Here is a 24,190-nt window from a genome sequence, read left to right as displayed (position 1 = left end):
TTAAGTAGAAATAGCTTAATTCGGCTTTTGGCACTGTCTACACAGCAGGAATTTGAAGGAAGAGCACTCTTCCTTCGACTTCCAGTACTCCTCATGAAATGAAGCTTACAGGAGTCGGTGTAAGAAGTCCTCCAGCTTGCCATTATTTTGAAATAAGGGCTTTCAGTGTAGACACAGTCTTTGTTATTTCAGAATAACATGAGTTCTGAAATAATGCTGCTGTGTAGACATAGCCTAAGTGTTGTAGCCATGTCGGTCTCAGGCTATTAGAGACAAGTCAGTTAAAAAGTGTATACTGTTAGACAAAATTCTGTTGGTCAGACAGACACTTTTGAACCATGCAGAGCTGCTCTCCCATGTTTAATATCTCTATTTGTTGCTCTTGTAAAAAGTGTTTCTTGAATTTGATCTTTTAATTCAGTACATATAACAATTCATTAATTATCAAGGTTCAGATTTGTGGAGATGATTAACTTTAAGCACTTTAACTTCTTTTTATGCACAGGCTTTTATTCAGGACACAGGGACTAGATCTTAAATGAAGAGCACAGTTGCAAATGTGGTATACTGTCCTTTTTATATAAAAGGAATAGAAAATGTAATCGTATCTCCCCCTAAAAGAAAATAGTTGCTTGATATTTGTCTTCCACTGGTTTAGCAGGTGGCACATGGGTAACCCTTTCTATAACACAACTTAACACTGAATGTGGACAAGGCAGTTCGTAGGGTTTTTAAAAAAATAATATCTGGCTGTGGTTAGCCATAGGATCCTTCATGTTCTTACATGTGCCCTTCCCACAAGAAAATAAGACATATTGATAACTAACATTTTAGCCCTAACAGTTTAACTTGCATAATGTTATGCAGTTTCTGAGATCACAATGTCAAAGGGTTGCATGGATATCTCCTGGAACATTATTAGTTAAACTAAAAATCATCACTGCATGCAGTAGGGATATTAGATGCTGTATAATTGAATAGTTGTGTAACCTCATGAAATCTTAGCAGTTACACAACTATTCGATAGTCCCTGGGAGCGGGGCAGCCCCCTGCACATTCTCAGCCCCACTCCCTGGGAGCCCCCTGCCACCATGCGCTCTTGTGTCTGATACAAAGGCAACAAAGGGAAGGGAGAAATGTGTGTAGTTTTCAAGATTAAACGATAAGCTTTGGCTTTTCAGTTAATCATGTACAGGCAGTCCCCGACTTACGCGGATCCGACTTATGTCGGATCCGCAGTTACGAACGCGGCTGCCCCAGAGTACACGGACTGCGGGACCTTGCTGCTGAAACTGACCGCCAGTTCTGACTTACATACAGAATCAACTTAAGAACAAACCTACAGTCCCTATCTTGTACATAACCCGGGGACTGCCTGTAGTTGTCTACACAATGACATCCCTAGTAAGCAGCAGTCTGTACAAATATTCTCCAGAACTGGAGTGCTTTCAGTAAGAGGTGCTGCATAAGGGCTTCCTATGCTGCAGTACTCCCACTCAGTATGTGTAATAGTCAACCTTTTTTAGTTCTCATATAACATATGCTCTCTTTTTCTGTCCTCCCATTCCCCTGTCCAGATCGAATTCAGTTGCCCAGGAATATGATTGAAAACAGCATGTTTGAGGAAGAACCTGATGTGGTTGACTTGGCAAAGGAGTCTTGCCTGCATCCATTGGAGCCTGATGAGGTAGAATATGAGCCAAGGAGTTCACGACTACTGGTGCGTGGCCTTGGAGAGCATGAAATGGATGAGGATGAAGAGGATTATGAGTCATCAGCAAAATTGCTGGGCATGTCATTCATGAATAGAAGTGCGGGTCTTCGTAATAGTGCAGCTGGCTATAGACAGAGCTCAGATGGATCATGCTCAGTGCCCTCTACAAGGACCATGGTAGTTTGTGCAGCTGTTCTTGTGATTGCTGTTGCAGTAATAATGGTGATCTACCTTCTTCCCAAATGCACCTTTACCAAAGAAGGCTGCCATAAAAACCGTACAATGGAACTTATATATCCTCTTGCAACTAATGGAAAGATATTTCCATGGGCAAAAATCAGGCTTCCTTCATATGTTGTACCGCTACACTATGATCTTGTGTTACAGCCAAACCTAACAACTAAAGAGTTTGCAGGTTCTGTACGGATAACTGTTAATGTCATCCAGGTCACCTGGAATATCATACTTCATAGCTCAGGTCTTAATATCACCAAGATAACCTTGAGTTCAGCAGGGCGGAGTCAGACAAAAGCAGTTGAATTCCTGGAATATCGAATGCATGATCAGATAGCAATCGTGGCCCCTGATGCTCTACTTGTTGGTCAGAACTATATCCTAAGCATAGACTATTCATCTAATTTATCAGATACCTATTATGGGTTTTACAAAGTCTCCTACAAGGATGAACATACTAAAAAAAGGTAGGTGTATGAATAACTCTCCTCATCCCTCTATTTCTAGGTTGTTTTTGTATATACTCATTTGCAGGGCTTGACAAACCATGGCGAAATCTACTCGCCAGCTCTGCACTGTGCATGCACCAGACCCGCATTGTGCATGCGCACGCCACTGGTGAATGGGGTGACTGGCTGAAATCTACTCACCACGGGCGAGTAGATTTGACTGATTTATCGAGCCCTGCTCATTTGCACTTGATTCACTAATTAAAAGTAATGATGGCCAGTGTGTGGGGGAAGCAGTGATGGTGGCTGTATGCTCTTCTTTAATCAGCACTTGAACCCAGAAGTGCATAAGCAAAGGAGTTCTTCAGGAGACAGTTGTTAACAGAGAGCCTGTCTGAAAACAAGCAGCACTTTTGTGTTTTTATATTAAATAAAAAATCCTTTTGGAAATACAACTTTTACTCTGTTTTTAAAATTAATTCTTTATGTATGTTGGCAGTTTACGCAAATATCTGCTTCACTATCCCATGGTGGGACCTGAAGTTATTAATTATTAGAATCAACACTGCTTCAAGAATCCTCTTGCAGGGGTTGGTTCATTACAGTGGAGCACAATCCTTCAGTTTGATTCATTTTCCCACCTTGTAGATGGTGCTCTTGTTAGGTTATATTAAGCTTAGGTCCTTTCATAGTTTTGTCTCAAATTAGTTTTGTTGGTATTGATGATGAGTCACTGCTGCAGAGGGTTGATGCTCTTAACCATAAATGTTAATTAAGGGATTTTTTCTGAAAGACTACTTGATCTACCTCTTACCAAGTCAATAGACAATAATCAGTGTTGTACTATGTGCCTTCCTTTTGGCATCTTAGAAATAGGCAAGTAATAAAAGTTTGGTATTTTTCTCCATCTACTGCCAGGATGTGATGGTCTTAGTTATAAAAGATAGTACCTGACTCTTTTTGAGGAGTCTTGTTGATTTCAGTGGGGCTAGTTGAGTAAATTAAGTGTTGAACAATCTAACCAATAATCTGTTGAGGTTTCACCTCTTAATTAATGTCACATAAGGGAAAAGGGACCTGAATAAATCCAGGCTTAAAATTGTCTAATCATCTTAAAAAAGAAACTCAGCTAAATGAATTTTTTGGTAGACAAGCAAGAGAGCTATGTAGTGTAGGCAAGATTTGTTTTGCTCTTCTTTCACTATTGTTTTAAAAGAAAGTCAAGTTTAACTAGATGAAACGGTTGTCTCTCACTGCCTTTTCCCAAAGCATGCTAATGGTGATAAATTAAAAGGCAACGTAATTAAAAATGTAAAAGTAAATGTGGCTTAATATTGCTTAAAATTAAGCTGTAGAACTTGTCATTAAAGTAAATAGCTTAATACATACAAGAAAAGGGTGGTATACATATTTGTCATAAGAATCCTGTTTCTAAAAAACACTACTCTGAAGAGTAGATCAACCTGCAAGATTAAATACAATACACAGCCAGAGGGAAGAAGCTGAGAAAGCAAGCATTATAAGTAAATATATGAACTGCTACAAAAGTTGGGATACAGGTTAAACAGTCTATAGATGCACTGTTAGCTGGTCATAACATCAGGAGGACTCCTCAGGTAACACAGATACTGCCCTCCAGTCCCCAAGTGATACACTTTCCGGTATAACTGGGCGTATCTGTGGATTTATGACTGCTTCCCCCCCTCCCCACCCCCTCAAAAGCACTTGGCTTTTGAAGACTTCTGGGTTAGAGACCACTGATTTGTTCAGTGTGGCTATGTCTGGCCGAAGTGTTTTCTGAACAGTCAAAAACAGTTCCATATTTTCGTAGTAAGAAAAACCTTATCCACAAACATCAGGGAAGGGTTATTCAGAAGCATATGGTGAAACTCTCTCACTGGATGGTACCTGGTGACAGATACTTTCCCCCAGTATTTGTAGCCAGCTGTTGATTTTTTCTTTCTTATTATTTTTGGCTTTGAATTAAAATACCAAAAGGAGGAAAAAAAGACAGCTCACCTAGCATAAGAATGCTGCTGCTAAACAACAAAAGGCAAAATTTATTTATGCCAATCATTGAGGGCAACTGGTTCTATTTTGCTGTCATTTTCTATAGCATTACATTCCCTTTCCAAAAAGCCTCCCTTCATTCTCCACATTTTAATTTACTTTCAACGTTATCGGTTTTAAAAATGCAGGAAACCAACTCAGAGCTAATGTGTGAATGATAAAACGCAGCATCTGAATTTAGTGAGCTAATTTATCAGGCTGGCATCAAAGAAAACAAACTATTTCTTTATCTCTTGGGAGGGAAGGAGACTGAATTTTCTCCCCTAATCCTCTATTGACATGGTTTTTTAGGGATGTTGAATTTTGATTAATCAGCTAATTGAATTTCCATAAACTACTCGATTAGTTGATAAGGGGGATGCTCGCTATCCCACTGCACCTCCCCCTTTGAAATGTACAAGAGCCACCTGTGGCTCCTGTATGCTTCAAAGGGCCCTGCTGGCACCGGGTTACCCCCTGTGCCTTCTCCTTTGAAATGTACAAGAGCCGTGGGTGGCTCTTGTACATTTAAAAGGGAGAGTTGCAGTAGTCAGGACCTCCACAAGCAGGACTGTTTCAATCCCCACTTGTGCCATTTCCCCACTGCCCTCTGCCTCCCCTGCACCCAGCACTGGCTTGTGTTCCCTAATAGGCAGCAAAGAGGGGGGAGAAGTGATTAGTAGAGTTTCTACTAGACTACCTGATAAGCATTTGCTTATGGGGTAGTCGAATCGTTGCTTACATTCCTAGGTTTTGGGGGTTTTTTCTGCTGAGAATGAGAGGTTAGAGTAAATTGACTGTTGAAACATTGCCATACCCCAGCTTTCAAAAAGAAAACTCTTATTTTTCACCCCGTACACCACTTACATTCTGCGTTATTTTTTCCCTTGTTTTTGAGATTTGAGCTTTATTCCATAGCCACAAAAACCAGAAACCTACTTTAAAAAAAAAAAAAAAAAAAAGACAGCCTAACACTGGAATGATTCTAGGAGTTTTCAGAAAAAAGGCCAGATACCCACAAGTCTTATATTTACAATCTCAGAAGGTGGTACTTTTTCCTGTTGAGCTGAGCAAGAGCCAAATCTGAAAGCAGTCCTCACAAGATTGTGCAGTACCTGAATGGCAGTCAACCTATAAGCCTTAAGAAACTGATACAAATATGTGTGTCAGAGGTTAATATTAATGGACGGTAAAATGTAGTGAGTTTCCAAGCCTTGTCTGTCTAGATCAGAATAGAGTTGAGAGGCAGCTTTTGTTATCTTCACAGACAGTTCCTGGTGACAAAGATGGAGGAGAAGGGAGGGAGTGCAGAATAGCTTTGAAAGGAAACAGATGTATGCTTGGAGGAGTAGGAAAAATATAGTGGGTAGATTTGCGAAGATTCAAGAGAATGTTATCAGTAGATATAAATGTCTGTCTGTTTTGGACACATGCTTTTTCTATCCATTGTGAGATGTCTAAGGGAAGCTGGAAAGAAATAAGCATTTTGGGGCCACATTTGGAAGATGTGTTGCATTCTTCTATTCTCTAGTACAGTGGTTTTCAATTTTTTTTTCTCATGACCCAGTTGAAAAAAATGGTTGATGCCCATGACCCAACATCATTTGACTAAAGTGTGGGCTGTGGGTGGGGGCTGAGGACTAGAGCTTTGAGGTTTCAAAGGGGACTCCAGCTTTGGGGAGGGTGTCTGGGTCAGGGCAGGAGGGGCTTTCCTTGAGTGGCACCCAGTTAGCGGTGCAGCAGGGGTGCTAAGGCAGACCAGTAGCAGGTTCCCAGCCAATGGGAGTGTGGAGCTAGTGCTCAGAGCAGGGGCAGTACACGAAGCCCTGTGCACTCTCCCTCGTCTCCCTACGTAGCTGAGCCTGCTATCTGCTGCTTCTGGGTCGCAGCACAGTCTGTGCTGCAAGGACAGGCAGGTAGCTTGTCTTACCACCCCCACTGGTCATCTGATTACCCTGCAGCAATGAGACCCAGTTCCTGACATTCCACGACCCAGCATTGGGTCACGACCCATAGTTTGAAAACCACTGCTCTAGTCCCTACTAGGGATGTTAAATTTCGATAAACCAGCTAAACGAGTAGTCAATGGAATTTCCATTGACTACTTGATTAGTTGATGGGGGGGGGGGGGGGGGGGGCATTTGCTATCCCACTGTGCCTCTCCCTTTGAAATGTACAGGAGCTTCGGGCAGCTCCTGTACATTTCAAAGGGAGAGAGGCAGCGGAAATGGCTCTTCTCCACTTCAAAGAGAGAGGAGTAGCAGTTGGACGCGCAAGTGGGACTGTTTCAGTCCCCACTCATGCCATTTCCCTGCTGCCCCCTGTCCCCCTGCAGAGACGTTGCTGGGGGGGGGGGGGGGAACTATCTTTTAAGCCAGCTCTCCTCAGCAGCAGCTCATGTGTCTTTCCCCACCATATCCCTTGCTGCCTGTATTTGATAGAGTATTTGCTTATTGTGTAGTCGACTAGTAGCTTACATCCTTAGTCCCCACCAAGATTTGTTGGGCCTGTCCAAACAGAGCCTAATCACACAAAGTTCCCTCCTGTCCCTGTTCAGGTGTTAAAGAACGTATCTGCACTACAAAAATCAAGTTGTCTTAACTACATCTCTCAAAGCTGTGAAAAATGTCACACCTTATACAATGTAATTAAGCCAACCTGTGCTTTGGTCAATGGAAAAATACTTCTGTCAGCCTAGCTAGCGTTTCTCAAATTCAGGCTTCTGGGGGTTTCTCTACATTATACAACCACTTCCTGGAGGGTGGGGCTGGGGGTGCAAAACATCAGTCCCTCACTGGTGGTTACTCTTGGATGTGGTATCCTGAACCTCCTCTGTAAACAGGTAGGCACGCTACCTAAAGAGCAAGGTGAGTATTTTACCTGGGTGGGGGTGAGAGCTGGGGTTGATAGTGGGGCTTGGGCTTCTGTCTGAGATGATTAGGTGGTGGGGACTAGGGAGCATGGCTGTGGCTCCAGCCATGGACTATGGACACCAACCCCCCAGCTCTGGCTACAGGGTTTCAGATCCTGACCTACCAACTTTGGTCACGTGGTCTGGGGCTTCATGCGCCAACCTCTGGCCATGTGGCATTGACCTTGGAGCTGGGAAACCCACCCACCCTGGTTCAGTGTCTGGCAGCAGACACCAGCCTTGATTCAGCTGGCTTCGGCCTCTAGCCCAAGCTATATGGCAGCAGCTGCTGACCCCAGGCACCAGTTTCTGACCACACAATCCAACCCCTAGACCCTGACCAAGGTGTTGGCCCTGGATGCTGACCCTGAGCTCTGGCAGGTATGGGCCCAGAGTGCTGACTCAGTCCTGACCATGTGGAGCAGGGTTCAGCATCCATTGTCCCAGCCTCTGCTGCCTCATCCCACTCCTCCAGCTAAGTCTTAATTTGCCAAGACTTGCTGTGTGATATTAAAACAGATGCAGGTATTGCTTTTCGTAGTATTATTTTCATTGTCAAGCCTCCAAAAATCCCTACACAAATTACAGTGATTTTTGACATGTATACATAGAAAAAGTGACTGTGCAGCCACCAACCAAGAGTTGGTGGTCCTACTCTGAGGCCACCAAAAATGTGTGGTGAGAACCCCTGAGCTTTGAAATCCGCCTCTTAGAAAGCTGGATTTATTTTAGTGTCTGCACTGAAGTGGTGCAGCTGCGCTGCTGTAATATGTCAAGTATAGACATATTTAAAGACAATGGCTGGACCAACAGTTGCTCACAAGTGGCAGGGAGTACTCTGTTTGCAAATGGAGAATCAAGTGTATTACCATTATTAGACTTCTACTTCAGAGTAGAAATGCCTGGTGCATGTGTCCTAGTCTTCTTTTGAGCTGTGCACTCTTTGAGATGTAGGAGCTTTTGAGTTCTTGGGTGTTGGGACAATTGTTTACAGATAATGTGACCTTTATTTTAAACCAATTAGTTTATATTGTTGTGAGTTACAGTTTGTTTATGTTCTGAGTGTATTAGGCTAGAAAGAACGTTGAATAAAAATAAAATAGCACAGCAGAATATTCTGAGACTTAAGCCTCTTTCATCAGGTTTTTCTTAAATGTATGCTTATTCTATCATGACAAATTATCCCTCCCTGTTTCTAGTACCTGCTAATAACAAACTTCCTTCCATTCCAATACACAAAATAATTGTTTCTGATTTATTAAAGAGAAGTAATACCAATTTTATAGGTTTTTTTTTAAATACCTTTTCTCTTCATCAGATGGCTTGCAGCAACTCAGTTTGAGCCACTGGCTGCAAGATCTGCTTTCCCTTGCTTTGATGAACCAGCATTTAAAGCCACTTTTCTAATTAAGATCAGGAGAGATGAACAGTACACTGCTCTGTCAAATATGCCAAAGGTACATTTATGCTCTTCTGTGTATGAATATTAGAGGGTGCATGTGTGTCTCTCCCTTTTAGGTGCTCTGAATTAAAAGTACTTGGAATCACTTTTTGTTTGCCTTCTGGGTACAGTAAAACTCCATTAGTCCGGCATCCAATGCTCCGGGACTCCTAATGGTCCGGCACCATCAGGAACCCGGAAGTGCTGGGGCAGCCGGACAGGCTTCCCCCATTCAGCTTCTGCTGAAACTGACCAGCAGCTGAATCGGGGAAGCCGGGAGCAGAGCAGCTGGGGTGATGCCAGGTTGGTCTCGTAGCACTGCCCCTCAGGGCTGCGGGACCAACCCGGCAGCATCCCAGCTGCTCTTGGGAACACCTGAGGCAGAGCAGCTGGAGTGCTGCCGGGTTGGTCCCGCAGCGCCAAAGGACGGTGCTGCAGGACCAACCCGGCAGGACCCCAGCTGCTCTACCCCAGGGGTCCCCAATTCAGCCGCTGTTGAAACAGAACAGTGGCTGATTCCAGGAAGCCTGGGGCAGAGCTGCTCTGCCTCGGGCTTCCTGGAATCAGCCGCTGATCTGTTTCAGCAGCGGCTGACTTGGGGACGCCTGGGGCAGAGCAACTGGGGTCCTGCCGGATGGTCCCGCAGCGCGTAGGGGCGGTGCTACGGGACCATCCCGGCAGCACCCCAGCTGCTTTGCCCCAGGCATCGGGATTCAGCCGCTGCTGAAACTGACCAGCAGCGTCAGTTTCACCAGCAGGCTGAATCCGGACGCCTGGGGCAAAGCAGCCGGGTTGGTCTTGTAGCGCCGCCCCTCAGTGCTGCGGGACCAACCCGGCAGCACCCCAGCTGCTCTATTGCAGGCATCCCCGATTCAGCTGCTGCTGAAACTGAACAGCAGCGGCTGAATCAGGGACGCCTAGGGCAGAGCCGGACTATCGTAAGGGGGGGGCTATGAGGGGCCTGGGGTAGCATCCCCTCCCACCCCACTCCAGACCGCTCATAGCCCCCCCTTCTGATAGTCTGGCATATCTGATAATCCGGCACCCCCTGGGTCCTAAAGGTGCCGGATTATCGGAAGTTTACTGTATTATGTGGCTGGGGGCTCCATTTGTTGTCCGTCACCAACCGCAGGCCTGGCATTGTCAGTTTGCCTGGGAAATCAGAATGGGTAGTGTCACATAATGTATGCAGGGTGCCTGTAAAAAGCTCAAAGTTTTGATCCTGAAAACACTCAAGTACGTGCTTAACTTCAAGTCAATGAGACTTCATAGGATTTAGAGATCATGATGGATAACCTATTGAACATGAGATCCCAGTGTAATGCAGTCTCTGAGAACTAATGTGATTCTTTGCAGGATAAACTGGAGAATATCGAAAAGGAACAGGGGTTGGCATTACCTTTGTATATAGCATTAGTGGGACTTACTGGTCCAGTTCTAATGTGCTCTTACAGTTTGACATTTTTGTTAAGAGCTATAAAGATGCCTTTGTGAAAACCTAAAAGAAAAAACATAACATTTTGTTCGGAGTTACAAACAGCCTCCATTCCTATTGTGTATTAAGGCATGAACACCTCAGAAATGGTGGCTGTTCATAACGCTGAACAAAACGTTACTTTTTTTTCCTTTGAAAGTTTACAACTAAACATTGACTTGATACAGCTTTGAAACTTTACCATGCAGAATAAAAATGCTATTTTTAACTATCTTATTTAAATAAAACAAGCCCAGACAGTTTCCTTACCTGGTCCAAGTTTTTTTTAATCCCCCCCCTTTTTTTAGAAGTTTAACAAGTACTATACTGTATTTTGGTTTTGATTGTTTTCATCTTTTTTCCCTGCTGCTGCCTCATTTGTCTAATTCTAGTTCCAGATGAGGTGCACGACTCCACTCATAACTCTGGTGCTCATAGCACTCTGAGGTTCTACTGTAGTAAAAATGCTCCAACAAACTTCTTATAGTTGCCATTGTGCACTCTAGACATAGCGGTCTTGTATCATCTCCTAGCTTATCTGATTAATTTTAGACTGTTGTCCACAGCAGCAACAGTGTCTCTTTTTATCTGCAGAATGTAACCATCCCTGTGGCAGCTGGAATAGTTCAAGATGAATTCTCTGTGAGCTTGAAGATGAGTACTTATCTAGTTGCTTTCATTGTTGCAAATCTGACAACTACCAGAAGAGAGACTAATAGGACATGGGTATGTTTCTGCTGTACTTTTGATTTCTGCACATTCATGGGTGGCTCACTCTCTGCCTATCCTCTGTTATGAGAGTGGCAAGCAATATTCCCCCTAATCTTTTCCATCCATGTACAGAATAATTTTTTTTTTATGCACAGAGGTATATGCAAAAATGCACTACTAGAAACAAAACACTGAGCTGCGGACACTTTGCTAATCAGCTGGGCGACATTTGAATCTCTCCTGAATGGCCGTGCAAGTGCACAAGTGGGCAAAATTATGGGTTAAGTATCTGGGTCCTTCCCTGCACCCGCATGCTGCTCAGAGCAGCTCACTGAATGCTGTGAGCCCAGGGAAGGGGGGAGAGTCTTTGTGCGCTGCCCCCACCCCCAGCACAATCTTGCTGCTCCCATTGGTTGGCTTCTGGACAGTGAGAGGTGCCAGGTAAGTGCTCCTGGCCAGAGCCTTCCTCTGGCTTCCCAGCCCCTCCCTCTAGCCCTCCTGCACTTCTACCCTCTCCTAGACCCTGCATCCAAATCCCCTGCACTTCTTCCTTTATCCCTGCCCCAGGACACAACCCTCTCCCAGACCCTGCACTGCCTCCTGCATTCTTTCTCTAGGTCAGAATCCTCTGTTGGACCCTGCACTCCAGCGTCTTGCCCCGAGTCACAACCTCCTCCTTCACCCATACTTCCCCCCTGAACCTACACCCTTTCCTCCATCCCTCCTTCATCTCAGACCCCACACGTACTCTGTTAATATCATGAAAGAGTGCAGACCTTGACCACTTACCAAATTCTTGGAGTGGCCCCCAGCAAAACTCATTGCCCACCCCTGGCTAACAGGGCACACCACTGTCGAATGTTCTTATACTATGGACTGGATTGAGTCCAGAGCTGCTGCCTACTTATGTTGCCAGCCCCTGGCTGCAGAAAGACTGCCCAGCACCAGGATAAAAAGATGCAATCCACTTGCACTGCTGTGGAAATCCAGAGCTGATGCCAAAAGTGGGAAGAGCTTGTCTAAAATGGAACAGTACCAAGCCAGCCAACGTGTATACAGATTCAGTGCCTGCCCTGCACAGGCTCCATTCTCAGACTTCCTGTGATGCCTGTCTACCCTCAAGGGAGTCACAGCAGGTGACAGTACTGCTGTCCTAACCTCCCTCGCCATGGCTACTCCTCTCTTTCAAGACGGCACCTGAGAACAGAAGCTGCAAAATCACTCTGCTGTCTCCAACAAAGGGAAGTGTGGCTCAGTAGCTATATCTTGGAGCCAACCATCCAAACTAGTCTATGCTGTAGTAGGGCAGATTCTGGCCAGAAATTTAAGTCCATATGTAAATGCTTGAATATTAATGGCCTGACTTTTTTCAAAAATGCTGAGCATCTGACAGCTGCTATAAACTTAACTTAGTCTTGTCTTCGGTGGCATTGCTTCATTGATATGGGCTGCTAGGTTGGTAGGCAGCTGTATACTAGAGAATGACAAGAAGGAGGACACTTATGAGAGAACTTCCAATACCTCGTCATAGAAGAGGCATGGGAGCTTCAAGTGAGCAAAAATTTAGGGATCAGACCCTGTCACTGTAGCAGGAGCTGCCCCTTTGTGGTGAAATTGAAAGTGCTAGTTTTTGTCTGACTCAAAGTAGATTAACAAAGGTGCAGGAGGGAAAGGAAGCCCTTATCAAATATACTGCTAAAAATGTTATCCTGATCTAAATTGCTCTAAGCCAATATATAGAGTAAAATTGTGGATTTTTTTTAACAGACAACCCTTCTAGCCTGGGCAAGTAGCTGTAATTAGAGCTCAATAGGCCAATCTCCGTGGTCTAGCTTGATGAGTGGCATGTTTTTCTTGAAGTTGCTATTTTTAGCCCAAGAATTTTAATCATTTTTTTCCTTTTCTTAGGTAAGTATTTAGCTCATGTATTTGCAAAGAGAACTGTAGGAAGTTATGAACCAAGTGTAAACTTAGGCAGACAAATTTGCATGAGTTTACAGAGAGCATGAAACAACACCTTAGAGCTGTCACCTGTTCTTGCTTGTATCAGTGAGGACAAGTCACAGAACCATGGTTATTTAAATGTTTACCCTTTTAAATTACATTTATTGCTGATCAAAGCATGTTAGGTGTGAGGGAAGATTGTAGATATGTAGTCTACTCAGAGGTTCCTGAGCTTTTAAAGGGGGGCAGAGGGGAAAAGAGAGACATGTAGCTGTGAGTCTCCGAGCCTGTCCGCTATCTTGGACTTGAGCTATGAGGCAAAAAATAACTACGTAAATGCTTGGGCTGGGACCTGGACTCTAAAATCTGGCAAATGGAAAGGGGCTCACAGTTGAGCCCATGCCCAAATGTCTGCATGGCTATTTTTAGCTCAGTAGCTAACCCAAGGTCGTGCGTGCGTGCGTGCGCGCACAATAGAGAGGTTTCACTTGGACTTTAAGGTGTGTGGTCTGTTCTGACCAAGGGAGTATCCAAAACAAAACAGTTTGCCCTGGGGCAGCATCTGAGCCTCTTTCAGGAGGAACAAAGCCTAAAGAACTCACCTGAGCCCAGGAAGCATCCAAGCCCAATGGTGGGGGAGCCCAGTCTGAAAACAGCAGTATCCATGGGTGTATACTGAACTCTGCTGAAAGGAATGCAGCATAGTCTGTGAACATCTAAAGTGAACAGCCCACATATAACTCTATATACCAAGCCTCTCCTTTGCATCATGAACACTTAATGGTGGAAAATGGATCAAACTTTGAATGTCTTGTTTTAAATGACTATATATATTAAAATATGGACTAATGAAGAATTTAACAACTTAAATGGCGCTACATGTAGTGCTTGGTACTGTTGCTGTGACAGGCTTCAATATTTCTAGAAAGACTAATCCAGACTTCTTTGGCTCTTGTAATCGGTTCAGAATTGTCAACTCAGGATTAGAGGTCACCTTACCCCTATTATTGAAAATGTTTCCTAGAATCCCTGGGTTGTAGTATGGAGAGAAGTGCCCCAGACTTACAGGCTGGGAGTGGAGATGGTTGAACACTGGAAACACAAGTTTATGCATAACAAAAATAAAACCTGGCTGAATAACTTGTATTGGGGAACAATTGTCCAATCCCAGGCAATAGAAACTAAAGGGAGGTAGAATTTGTGAGTTTCCACAGGCAAGTCATCAGAGTGGAATACAGCAGCTGAAATAGCAGTTGCTACCTTTCCATACCTACTGTACAGGGTGGGTTAGATTGAAGCTACTGGATCTATCTAAACAAGATTCCTGTGGCTCCTCTAAAATAGTCCCCTTGATTCTAGCTGCTGCAAAGAAACCATCATGTACTCTCTTCTCCACCTCATCCTGCATACCCCCGCTCGAAGAGCGGTGACTCCCCTGGGAATTGCATGCTTAGAATGGTCCTTAACAAATGTACAACTTGTGTACTGGGACTCAAACTAACATTGCACATATTCCCATGAATTTGGGGGATAAATGTGTCTCAAGCAGGGTCAACTGACAAATAAAAGAAACAATAAAAATCTCCAAATGTTTTGCTATCAAATGTATGTGATTTTATAATATATATAAATGTATAAACTAACTAGGGAATTGGGTCTATCTACTTCAGGATTTTTGTCTGCCACTTCCCTCTCCTGCTATTTGTGATTGCATCCCAAAAAATGCCTTTTTTTTTTTTTTTTTGGACAGGTTTCTATCTATGCCGTGCCACAGAAGTTATCTCAAGTTGAGTATGCTCTAGACACAGCGGTGAAGCTCCTAGAGTTTTATCAGAAGTATTTTCATATAGATTATCCTCTTCAAAAATTAGGTAATGTATTTGTTTTCATTTATCTTTCTTTACATATATCTTCTAACAAGTAGCAGTCCCCACATACTTCAGATAGTTCTTTTTTTAAATGAAAATAATTCAAGCATTAGGAAAAAACTCCAAAATTTGACTTTTTAAAAACATCATTAAAGTTCAATACATGTTTAACTAGACTTGTATAGTTGTGCAGGAAATGGATCCTGGGCTCAAAAAGTTTGCAAACCTTTGGCTTGAGTAAGGTAGTTGTCAGTTCAGTGTGGGCTCTGGGGAAAGTGTTTTTGCTGTACCATTAACACCCGATGCTCAGCTAGGGACATTGAGAATTCTCAGCATTTTCCAGTGTAACTACCTGACAAACCTACAAAACCAGTTCTACATACATACTTGTTTTAGAGCAATTAGTTCTGATGATTTAACTTTAAGCGAGTATGTGGTTGCAGCATTGGTGGCTAAATAGTGAAGTTTGGTAGGTTGTTAATATCTGTAGATATAGGTTGTGATTAAGCAGGAAGATACGGAATGCAGCATTACTGTAACTTGTGATTTAAGGATGGTTCACTTTTTAATTTTCTTTACTCCCCTCCCCTCCCTTAGATTTGGTAGCCATTCCTGATTTCCAGGCAGGTGCTATGGAAAACTGGGGATTGATCACTTTTAGAGAGACAACACTCCTTTATGACAATAGAACCTCTTCAACAATGGATAAAAACCTGATAACTGCAGTGATAGCTCATGAGCTAGCTCATCAGGTACTGGATTGAAATGCTGTGTATTAAATATTTTAACAATGCAGTTTTCTTTCACTCAAATACTCACCCTCTCATGTTACACTTGCTAAAGGACATGCACTGCACCTGGTATAGGGCTTGTGGGTGTTTTGCTCTCAGTACATCAGGAAATGAAGTTTACTGCAACTGGGACACAATCTCTTTCCTAGCTTGTTCCTGGAGAAGCATAATTAAGCATTGTCCTATATATGGTATATATGGTTGTGACAATATTCTTCCACTATTTGATCTGAGGAAGTGGGTCTGGCCCACGAAAACTCATCACCTAATAAACCATCTTGTTAGTCTTTAAAGTGCTACATAGTTCTGTTTTTTGTTTCAGCTACACCAGACTAACACGGCTACATTTCTATCATTATCCTATATGTATGGCTTGTGAGAGAACCACAATGTAGCTCTTCATAAAGTATATTTTTGTGTTTGGATAATACATTTGTTATGGCATACTTGAAATTTGACTGAATTTTCTTCCATTTTGCACAATTAAAACCTTTTTGTTTTTTTGTTTTGCATTTCTGTCCTCTAGTGGTTTGGTAATCTAGTGACTATGGAATGGTGGAATGATCTTTGGTTGAATGAAGGATTTGCAACTTTTATGGAATACTTTGCCATGGAAGAAACTTTTCCAGAGCTACATGCTGTGAGTACTTCCTGAATTTGATGTTTTTCTCCATCAATAAGGCTTCTTTGTCAGTCTGACACAAATTTTATTTCCTTTTTCATGAGTTTGAAGTTATAAAAATCTAACTTAAATTGTGCTATAAGTAGTTCAAGGACACTCACTGATAATGTTTCGCCACTTGGTGGTGCCAAAAGTGTTTGCTCAAACTCTCCCTGAATGCACCCTTAAACAAAATAGTATCTAAATATTCACACAAAATATATGTTGGCCCTATTTCAACTTGACTATTTGGTTTGTGATCTTTCTTCCTTTTTTCCTGATCAGGAGTGCTCTAGGGCCCCAGTTCTGCACTAATAACCACAATAGCTGGCCTCTCCAACTACGCAGAAATAAAACACGGGTAAAATATCTTCCATTGCCCTGTTGGATAATAGTAGGTCAGACCCTTAAAATGTAGGAGATAAAAGTAGTCTGGTAATATGCAGTGCACTTATTTAAAGTTGTTGCATGTAAATCTAGAATGAAATAAAGATTCAAGGTTCTAGTGCCAAAAAGATTAGGTTTAATGTTGTGTGTGCATATTTCCTAGCAAGTCATTCTATAGTCCAGTGATTTCACTGCAGTTTTTAAAAACTTTAATAGCTGTAAAATCACTTCTTCAGCCTCCTTTATTTGCTAGAATATTATATAAATCATAGCCAGCTCAAATCAGCATGTTAAAAATATGTTCGCTAAAATAGTATATCAGTATTTCTGAAGATATTCATACCCACAGTAGGTGATTATCATTAGATCATATGCACAGCATGAAACTACAGTAGTACAGTCTGCTTTACAAATGCAAATAGAAAACACTAGTTACTATACCAGTACATGGCCTTGACCCTGCAAAACAATATGCCTATTACACCAATCCTTTTGCCTGTGTAGAGTCCCTTGGCTTTAATTAATATATATAATGTGTGTGTGTGTCTCTTGATTCTGTGTATGGCAGCATAATCAAGTTACAAATTATACCAACTACAGGCTCTATAAAATTCTACTGTTTTGGGACATATCCTACTTCCAAGGGTCTTAATTGTAGCAGAATCACTGCAGCTATGCTGTGAATAGAGGCAGATTGTTGTAGAGAGACTTGTATCTTTGGATTCTTCATTCTTGTGTAGGCTATGGAGTTGTGTATGGTAGGTCTCCTTGTGCATAGCTGATTAAAGGTTTATGATGTGTGTCCATTAGTAAACTTCTGTTGCTATAGTTTGGGAGGAAGAGAGTTGATTTCACAGTGAGCTAGCAATAATAATCTCAGAAGAGAGAGACTGATTTGCTGTCTCCTTTGGCAGTGGCAGAAGAAAAGAGTCTTAACCACAAAATGGAGAGGGTAAGATGACTAGGATACCATGCTAAATAAATGGGATAGCAGGGAGAATGAAAGTTTGCTTTACTTATTCCAAGATCTGAGTTCCAGCTCTGAATTACAGATAATTTGGCACAATCCTTTTATTGTTCTAACTTCCCATGTGGATCTAAACTCCCTATTTTAGGATGAAGAATTCCTGAAACTACGATTCAAGACCATGATGAAAGACTCCTTAAATGCCTCACATCCAATCTCCTCTGCTGTCCAGTCTTCAAAGCAGATTGAAGAAATGTTTGATATGCTTTCCTATGTTAAGGTAACCTCCTTAGAGACTAACAAAATCACTTTCTCGTGTATTTTGAACACCTTTTTTCCCAGGATATTCTTATTTTGGGAAGTAACACTACCTAAGTCAGGAGCTATCCTTAATTATCCTTGCAACTAAAATGCAAGTTAAACTGCTCACAAGTTGGTAGTTTCTTTTTTTGGCCTTTGTTGTTTTTTATCTTAAGAAATGACTGTATGTTGTCTTTTTAACACTGATTGATTAAATTAGTCTTGTGAGTAGGCATTTGATTCCATTCAGTATACAAACCTACAAAAGCGGCGAGGAGTCCTGTGGCACCTGACGAAGTGGGTCTTTGCCCACGAAAGCTTATGCTCCTGCACTTCAGTTAGTCTATAAGGTGCCACAGGACTCCTCGCTGCTTTTGCAGATTCAGACTAACACGGCTACCCCTCTGATATACAAACCTACATGCGCTGTGTCCTGTTACACCAGTGTAGCTGGCTCTGTGCTTCTCCTTTCCCACCCTAACCTCCATAACTTTACCCCTCAAACCCCACCACATCCTGCTCTCCCCCTGCCCATCCCCCAGGGACTTAGGTGGGACATGGAGTGCCCTTACATTCTGGTGATCCCCAAATCTTGGAATTACTCCTAAGGGCCATTGTAGCTGGATGAAAATTAGAGCAGCTCTGAGACCACTGTAAATTGTGCCAGGGACTAAATCTAGAATCAGGGTTGGCCAGAATTAAGAAGGTGTAAAGGGGACCTAAAATCACCCTTTCCCCTGCACCTTTCAGTTTATGTATTGAGCAGAACTCAGCCACGCTTAAGAATATTTCTCATAAAATTTCCTTAAGAAAAGATTTTATGCACATCTGTATTGTTTGTGTCCAAAAGTCCCTCTAAGCTGTCTGAGTTTTCCGAGTCCCGCTCAGAGGTTCAAAACTCCCAGCGCAGGGAGAGAGCTCAGCTGACCACCAGGAAGTGGGGTGTCTGTAAAAAGCAGCTAAACGCTGCTGCAGTTAAACTGAAGAGTTCCCACAGCAGAAAAGCAGAGGGGATAAGTAAGCAATAAGGACCAGGTAGGGAGCGAGTAATTCATTAATTGGCTTGGGGGAAAGTCAGAGGGAGAGGAATCTGTAGAATACCATCTGCCAGAGAGAGACAGAACCCCAGCAGTCTCTTCAACCCTCCTGGGCTGGGAAGGGGGAGGTAAGGAGATGACTGCATGAGGTAGGTGAGGAAAGAGAGGATGGTTAGGTGCTAAAATTTGTTTAGTGAGGTGGAGGCAGGGGGCAGTTTGTTTGGGAATGTCCTAACTCGTTGCAATCCTCTTTGTTAGGCTAAGTTGGAGGGAAGGGGGCAACGCAAGCTGCATGAGGGGTGTATTTGTGTGCTAGGAAGACATTTGCTTGATTACATTTCAAACAAAGTTTATACATAGGTGTTAAAAGAATTTTTTTTCTTAAGCCATTAACGGAATTTTTTTTCAAGTGTTGCAGATATCTAAAACTCTGAGCTTAATGATTTTTTTAGTCATTACTAATTAATACATGGTACATTGTATTGTATTAAGGTCAGATCTTCGCTATGTGGTAGAGTTTCTGGTTCTTATGAGGTGTGATGCTAGTTTTTTAGGATGAAACCTTATTTGCAAGCTCTTTGAAACATGCATCTGTCTACAAACCCTGAAGCCATGTGTTAATTTGTTCTGGGGCTTCTGCTCTTCCTTGAGTGGAAGAAAACTAATTTCCTACCCTTTGCACAACCATATTTGAGATGTAGCCATGTTAGTCTGGTCTTGCTGAAACAAAAGATAGGACTATGCAGCACTTTAAAGACTAACAAGATGGTTTATTAGGTGATGAGCTTTCGTGGGCCAGACCCACTTCCTCACATCAAATTGTGGAAGAAAATTGGCATGACCATATATACCAAAGGGATATAATCAAAAAAAGTGAACACACATAAAATTGACAAATCAGATTTTAGAACAGAGAGGGGGAGAGGGGAGGAAATTAGTGTCTATGAGATAATGATATTAGGGGTGATAATTGGGGAATCTATCTTTGTAATGGGTAAGATAATTAGCATTTTTAAGGTCCATTCATAAAGTGTCAAATGTAAGCATGAATGACAGTTCTGAGGCTTCCCTTTGTAGTCTGGTGTTAGTCTCTTGGAAGCAGGATGCTTGTAGTTGTACAACCCTTAGTGACTACAAAGGTGCATCTCATAGCAACTAGACACAGGTGTTTTGTTTGAATATATTTTCTTCCACTCAGACTGTTTAAAATATGTAAATACTTTGTATGTATGTGTTTTGTTTGCATTGGTGGTGCACATCCACACACTCCCTCAATATTGGTGTTTCAACCCACGAAAGGATAGAAAATGTTAGAGGGAACACTGCGTCCCTTAACTTCCTCCTTCTCAATAGTTTCTGTACACGACTCCAGTTTACCAGAATATAAAAATAAACCCAAATATTAACACCACCATGGCTTACACAAATATTTAAATTTACTAAACTGTTATTTTGTTTCTTTCCACTTCTAGCATTCTCTGTGTAGCATTCCACACTGATAACTTAAAAGCAAGAAAGATTGTTCCTTAACTTTTGACTTAGACTTCTTAATATTTATGCTTTTGGGGAGTGGAGGGAGGTAGCTAGGGCCTTATGAAAGACTTTTTTGTATTCCTTTTTATTTTTAAATAGTTACAGAGCTTAAAAATCACTCTCTCAGATGCCAATTGGAGCATTACAATTGAAGCAGATGGCCATTCTCTCAAGTGGCAGCACAAAAGCATGTAACTTTCAAGCTGCCTTGCCTGCAAGGTTCTGATTGGCATCTGTCCCTAAGTTGTTTGACAGGAGCTTCACAGTGCCAAATAGAATCCAGATGTTGTCTTGGGCTTCCAGATTATGATTGTACACCTTCTTAATAAAGATCTTACTTTTAAGGGGTTCAATAACAAAGCTAAGAACTTTCACTAGGATATCTTCAGAGAAAAGAAGGTGGGTTTTTTTAACTGGGTGTTTTTATTTGATATTTAAATCCCATGCTTTAATGCCATGATCTAAAACTTATTGAATTTCATGGAAAGACCAATGAATTCAGTGGTCTTTGGATCAGGGCCTAAGATTGCATTGGAAAACTTTGCTTTAATCATAGAATCATAGAATATTAGAACTGGAAGGGACCTCGGGAGATCTTCAAGTCCAGTCCCCTGCCCTCACGGCAGAAACAAGCACCATCTAGATCATCCCTGATAGATGTCTATCCAAACTGCTCTTAACTATCTCCAATGATGAATATTCCACAACCTCCCTATGCAATTTATTCTAGTGTTTAACCACCCTGACAGGAAGTTTTTCCTACTGTCCAACCTAAACCTCCCTTGCTGCAATTTAAGCCTATTGCTTCTGGTCCTATCGTCAAAGGCGAAAGAACAATTTTACCCCCTCCACCCTGTGACACCCTTTTAGATACCTGAAAACTGCTATCATATCCCCTCTCAGTCTTCTCTTCCAAACTAAACAAGCCCAATTCCTTCAGCCTTGCCTCATAGCTCATGTTTTCTAGACCTTTGATCATTTTTTGTTGCTCTTCTCTGGACCTTCTCAAAATTTTCCGCATCTTTCTTGAAATGTAGTGCCCAGAACTGAACACAATACTTCAGTTGAGGCCTAACCAGTGCAGAGTAGAGCGGAAGAATGATTTCTCGTGTCTTGTTCACAACGCTCCTGTTAATGCATCCCAGAATCGTGTTGGCTTTTTTTGCAACAGTGTCACACTGTTGACTCATATTTAGCTTGTGATCCACTATGACCCCTGTCACATTATTGGATTTTAAAGGTCATTGCTGCACCCATGGGGGGTGGGGTGCCCCAAAAGTCTATACAAAAGGGGCCGTGTGAGGTGTCACATGAAAGCTTATGTTCTACTGATTCTGTATGTGCTATTCATGTACTTGTATAATATATGTATGTGGAGTTATAAATATGTACTCTGTGTTGATACTGGAAAATTCTCTGTCTGAGTTAAAGCAAAAGGCAAAGAATGTTCAGCCAGTGGCTATGCTAATTAGCAAGGAGACAATGAATCTCTAGGTGCCAGTACATACCTCAGGAATATGACTGATACCTGCAAACCAGCCAGGGCATAATGGCTGCCAGCATGTGAAACAGAGATAGGTCACTTGGCCATGCATCCTGTTCTGGCCAGGAGGATGCCAGGAGAGTGCCATGTGGCACCCTCCATCTTGTCTTCAGTTCAGCTTCTGATCCCAGATGCAGTCTTGCAGGGAACAATGAGCTGGAAAGAACAGTGGACCTATCCGGACATAGGATGTACACCAGAGACTTATAAGATAGCAGTTTATAACATCTAAGAGCCTGAGAACTTGGTGATTCGATGCATGTAATATAATCTCCTTCACAACCTTCCTCTAATGCTTTTCTTTCTTTTAGTAATAAACCTTTAGATTTTAGATTCTAAAGGATTGGCTCTGCGTGATCTTGTGGGTAAGATCCAGAGTGTATATTTATTGGGACCTGTGGCTGGTTTCTTGGGACCAGAAGAACCAGTTTGGGGTAGGTGAGATTGGGTTTTATAACCCTTCACCTGTGTGTTAGGCTGGGGACTGATTGGGACATAGCAAGAGCTGGGGTATCAGTAGGGTTTTGCTCCTGAGGCTTCTGGCTGGCTAAATTAGCAGCTGAAGTGCTCCGTTGACTGGTTTGTGGCCTATTTGGGAAGGTCTCCAGTCTGCTCTGACTCTCAGGAGCACAAGGGGACCAGAAACTGATGTCATGTCTCCACTTGCTGTGCCAGAGATTAATCTTCTGGCATTTGATTTAGCTAAATCAAATGCTGAGGGTGTGTCTGGTCTGCACCAATACTCCTCTCAGTAGAAGGGCGAGATAGGATAAAAAGCAATGGGCTTAAACTGCAGCAAGGGAGGTTTAGATTGGACATTAGGAAAAGCTTCCTTACTGTCTGGGTGGTTAAACTCTGGAATAAGTTGCCTAAGGAGGCTGTGGAATCTCCATCACTGGAGATATTTACGAGCAGGTTAGACAGACATCTACCTGTGAGATGGTGCTTGGTGCTTGGCCCTGCTGTGAAGGTAGCGGACTGAACTTGATCTCTCGAGGCTCCTTCCAGTTACAGAATCATAGAATACTAGGAAAGCAGACAGGAGTGTTGGCTCTTGCTGCAGACAATGCTAAACTCAGCTTAAGGTATATCAACTCCAGCTATATTGTTTATGTAGCTGGAATTGTGTACCTTAAACCGACCCTCCAGATCTAGTATAGTAAGCCTGAGACTAACTCTCTCACAGCTCTAAGTCGGGAGCACAGACTCTATGCCACAGGATTATCTGCTTAAAACAAGAAAATGCTAGTAGAACAAACCGCTGAAGACACATTGCTCATTTTTTCATGAACTAGTGTAAATAAAGCCACATCCAAAGCACAAATGCATGCATGCCAAAAAGCGAAGACTGCCAATATTGTAATGTTGCTCAAATTTTAAATAGCTAGAGTTCCCCGGGGTCTTTCAGTTTTTCTTTCTCCATCCAGTATGTTGTTTGGTACCAACAGTGTGAAGTACATCTTTAAGCTATTCAAGGTCAATGTCACTTTAGCTGCAATCTGTCTGTCCTTCGTTTACTTAAGGTGTGTCTAAACTACACCCCTCTGCCGACAGAGGGATGTAGATTAGGCACATCGCTGTTGCAAAGGAAGCAGGGATTTAAATATCCCATGCTTCATTTGAATTGAAATGGCCGCCGCTTTTTGCTGCCGTGGCACTTTGACGACAAAAAAGTGGCAGTCTAGACAGGGATCGGTCTACAAGGAAAGCATTTTCCAACAGATTCTGTAAACCTCGTTGCACGAGGCAGAAGGGATTGGCTGGAAAAGACCGATCCCCGTCTAGACTGCTGCTTTTTGCCAGCAAAGTGCAGCGTCAGCAAAAAGTGGTGGCCATTTCTATTCAAATGAAGCACAGGATATTTAAATCCCCGCTTCCTTTGCAATAGTGATGTGCCTAATCTACATCCCTTTGTTGGCAGAGGGGTGTAATTTAGACACACCCTTATTTACAAGGTAGCTGTGATGTAGAAATGTTTCCACAGAGAATTGTAGTTTTCAACTGAGTAAAACCACTGTTCTGTCCAGTCATGATTTGCTCCATGACTTCACTGATGGAAACAGATCTAAAAGTAATATTCAGCTCTGTGCAGACTTACAGTGTGAAAGGCTTATTTTACAAAATATTTTCATGTGCTTTTCAAGCTTTTAAATAAGCAATGTATGTAAATATACTT

At 42.5% G+C, this 24,190-nt stretch overlaps 1 protein-coding gene across 1 annotated transcript in view; it reads left to right on the top strand.

The window, feature by feature from the left end:
* LNPEP (leucyl and cystinyl aminopeptidase) overlaps positions 1–24,190 on the top strand; it is a 90,068-nt gene that overhangs the window by 43,714 nt on the left and 22,164 nt on the right. The window contains exons 2-8 of the mRNA XM_075932096.1: positions 1,578–2,415; positions 8,676–8,814; positions 10,867–10,998; positions 14,678–14,798; positions 15,393–15,547; positions 16,113–16,226; positions 17,750–17,881. Coding sequence (XP_075788211.1) covers positions 1,578–2,415; positions 8,676–8,814; positions 10,867–10,998; positions 14,678–14,798; positions 15,393–15,547; positions 16,113–16,226; positions 17,750–17,881 — 1,631 coding nt within the window. The remainder of the gene's footprint in view (positions 1–1,577; positions 2,416–8,675; positions 8,815–10,866; positions 10,999–14,677; positions 14,799–15,392; positions 15,548–16,112; positions 16,227–17,749; positions 17,882–24,190) is intronic.

The sequence above is a fragment of the Pelodiscus sinensis genome, chromosome 6 (genome assembly GCF_049634645.1).
Source record: "Pelodiscus sinensis isolate JC-2024 chromosome 6, ASM4963464v1, whole genome shotgun sequence".
NCBI classification, from domain to species: domain Eukaryota; kingdom Metazoa; phylum Chordata; order Testudines; family Trionychidae; genus Pelodiscus; species Pelodiscus sinensis.
Note: the sequence above shows the minus strand (reverse complement) of the source record. Positions and strands in the feature narration are given on the sequence as shown.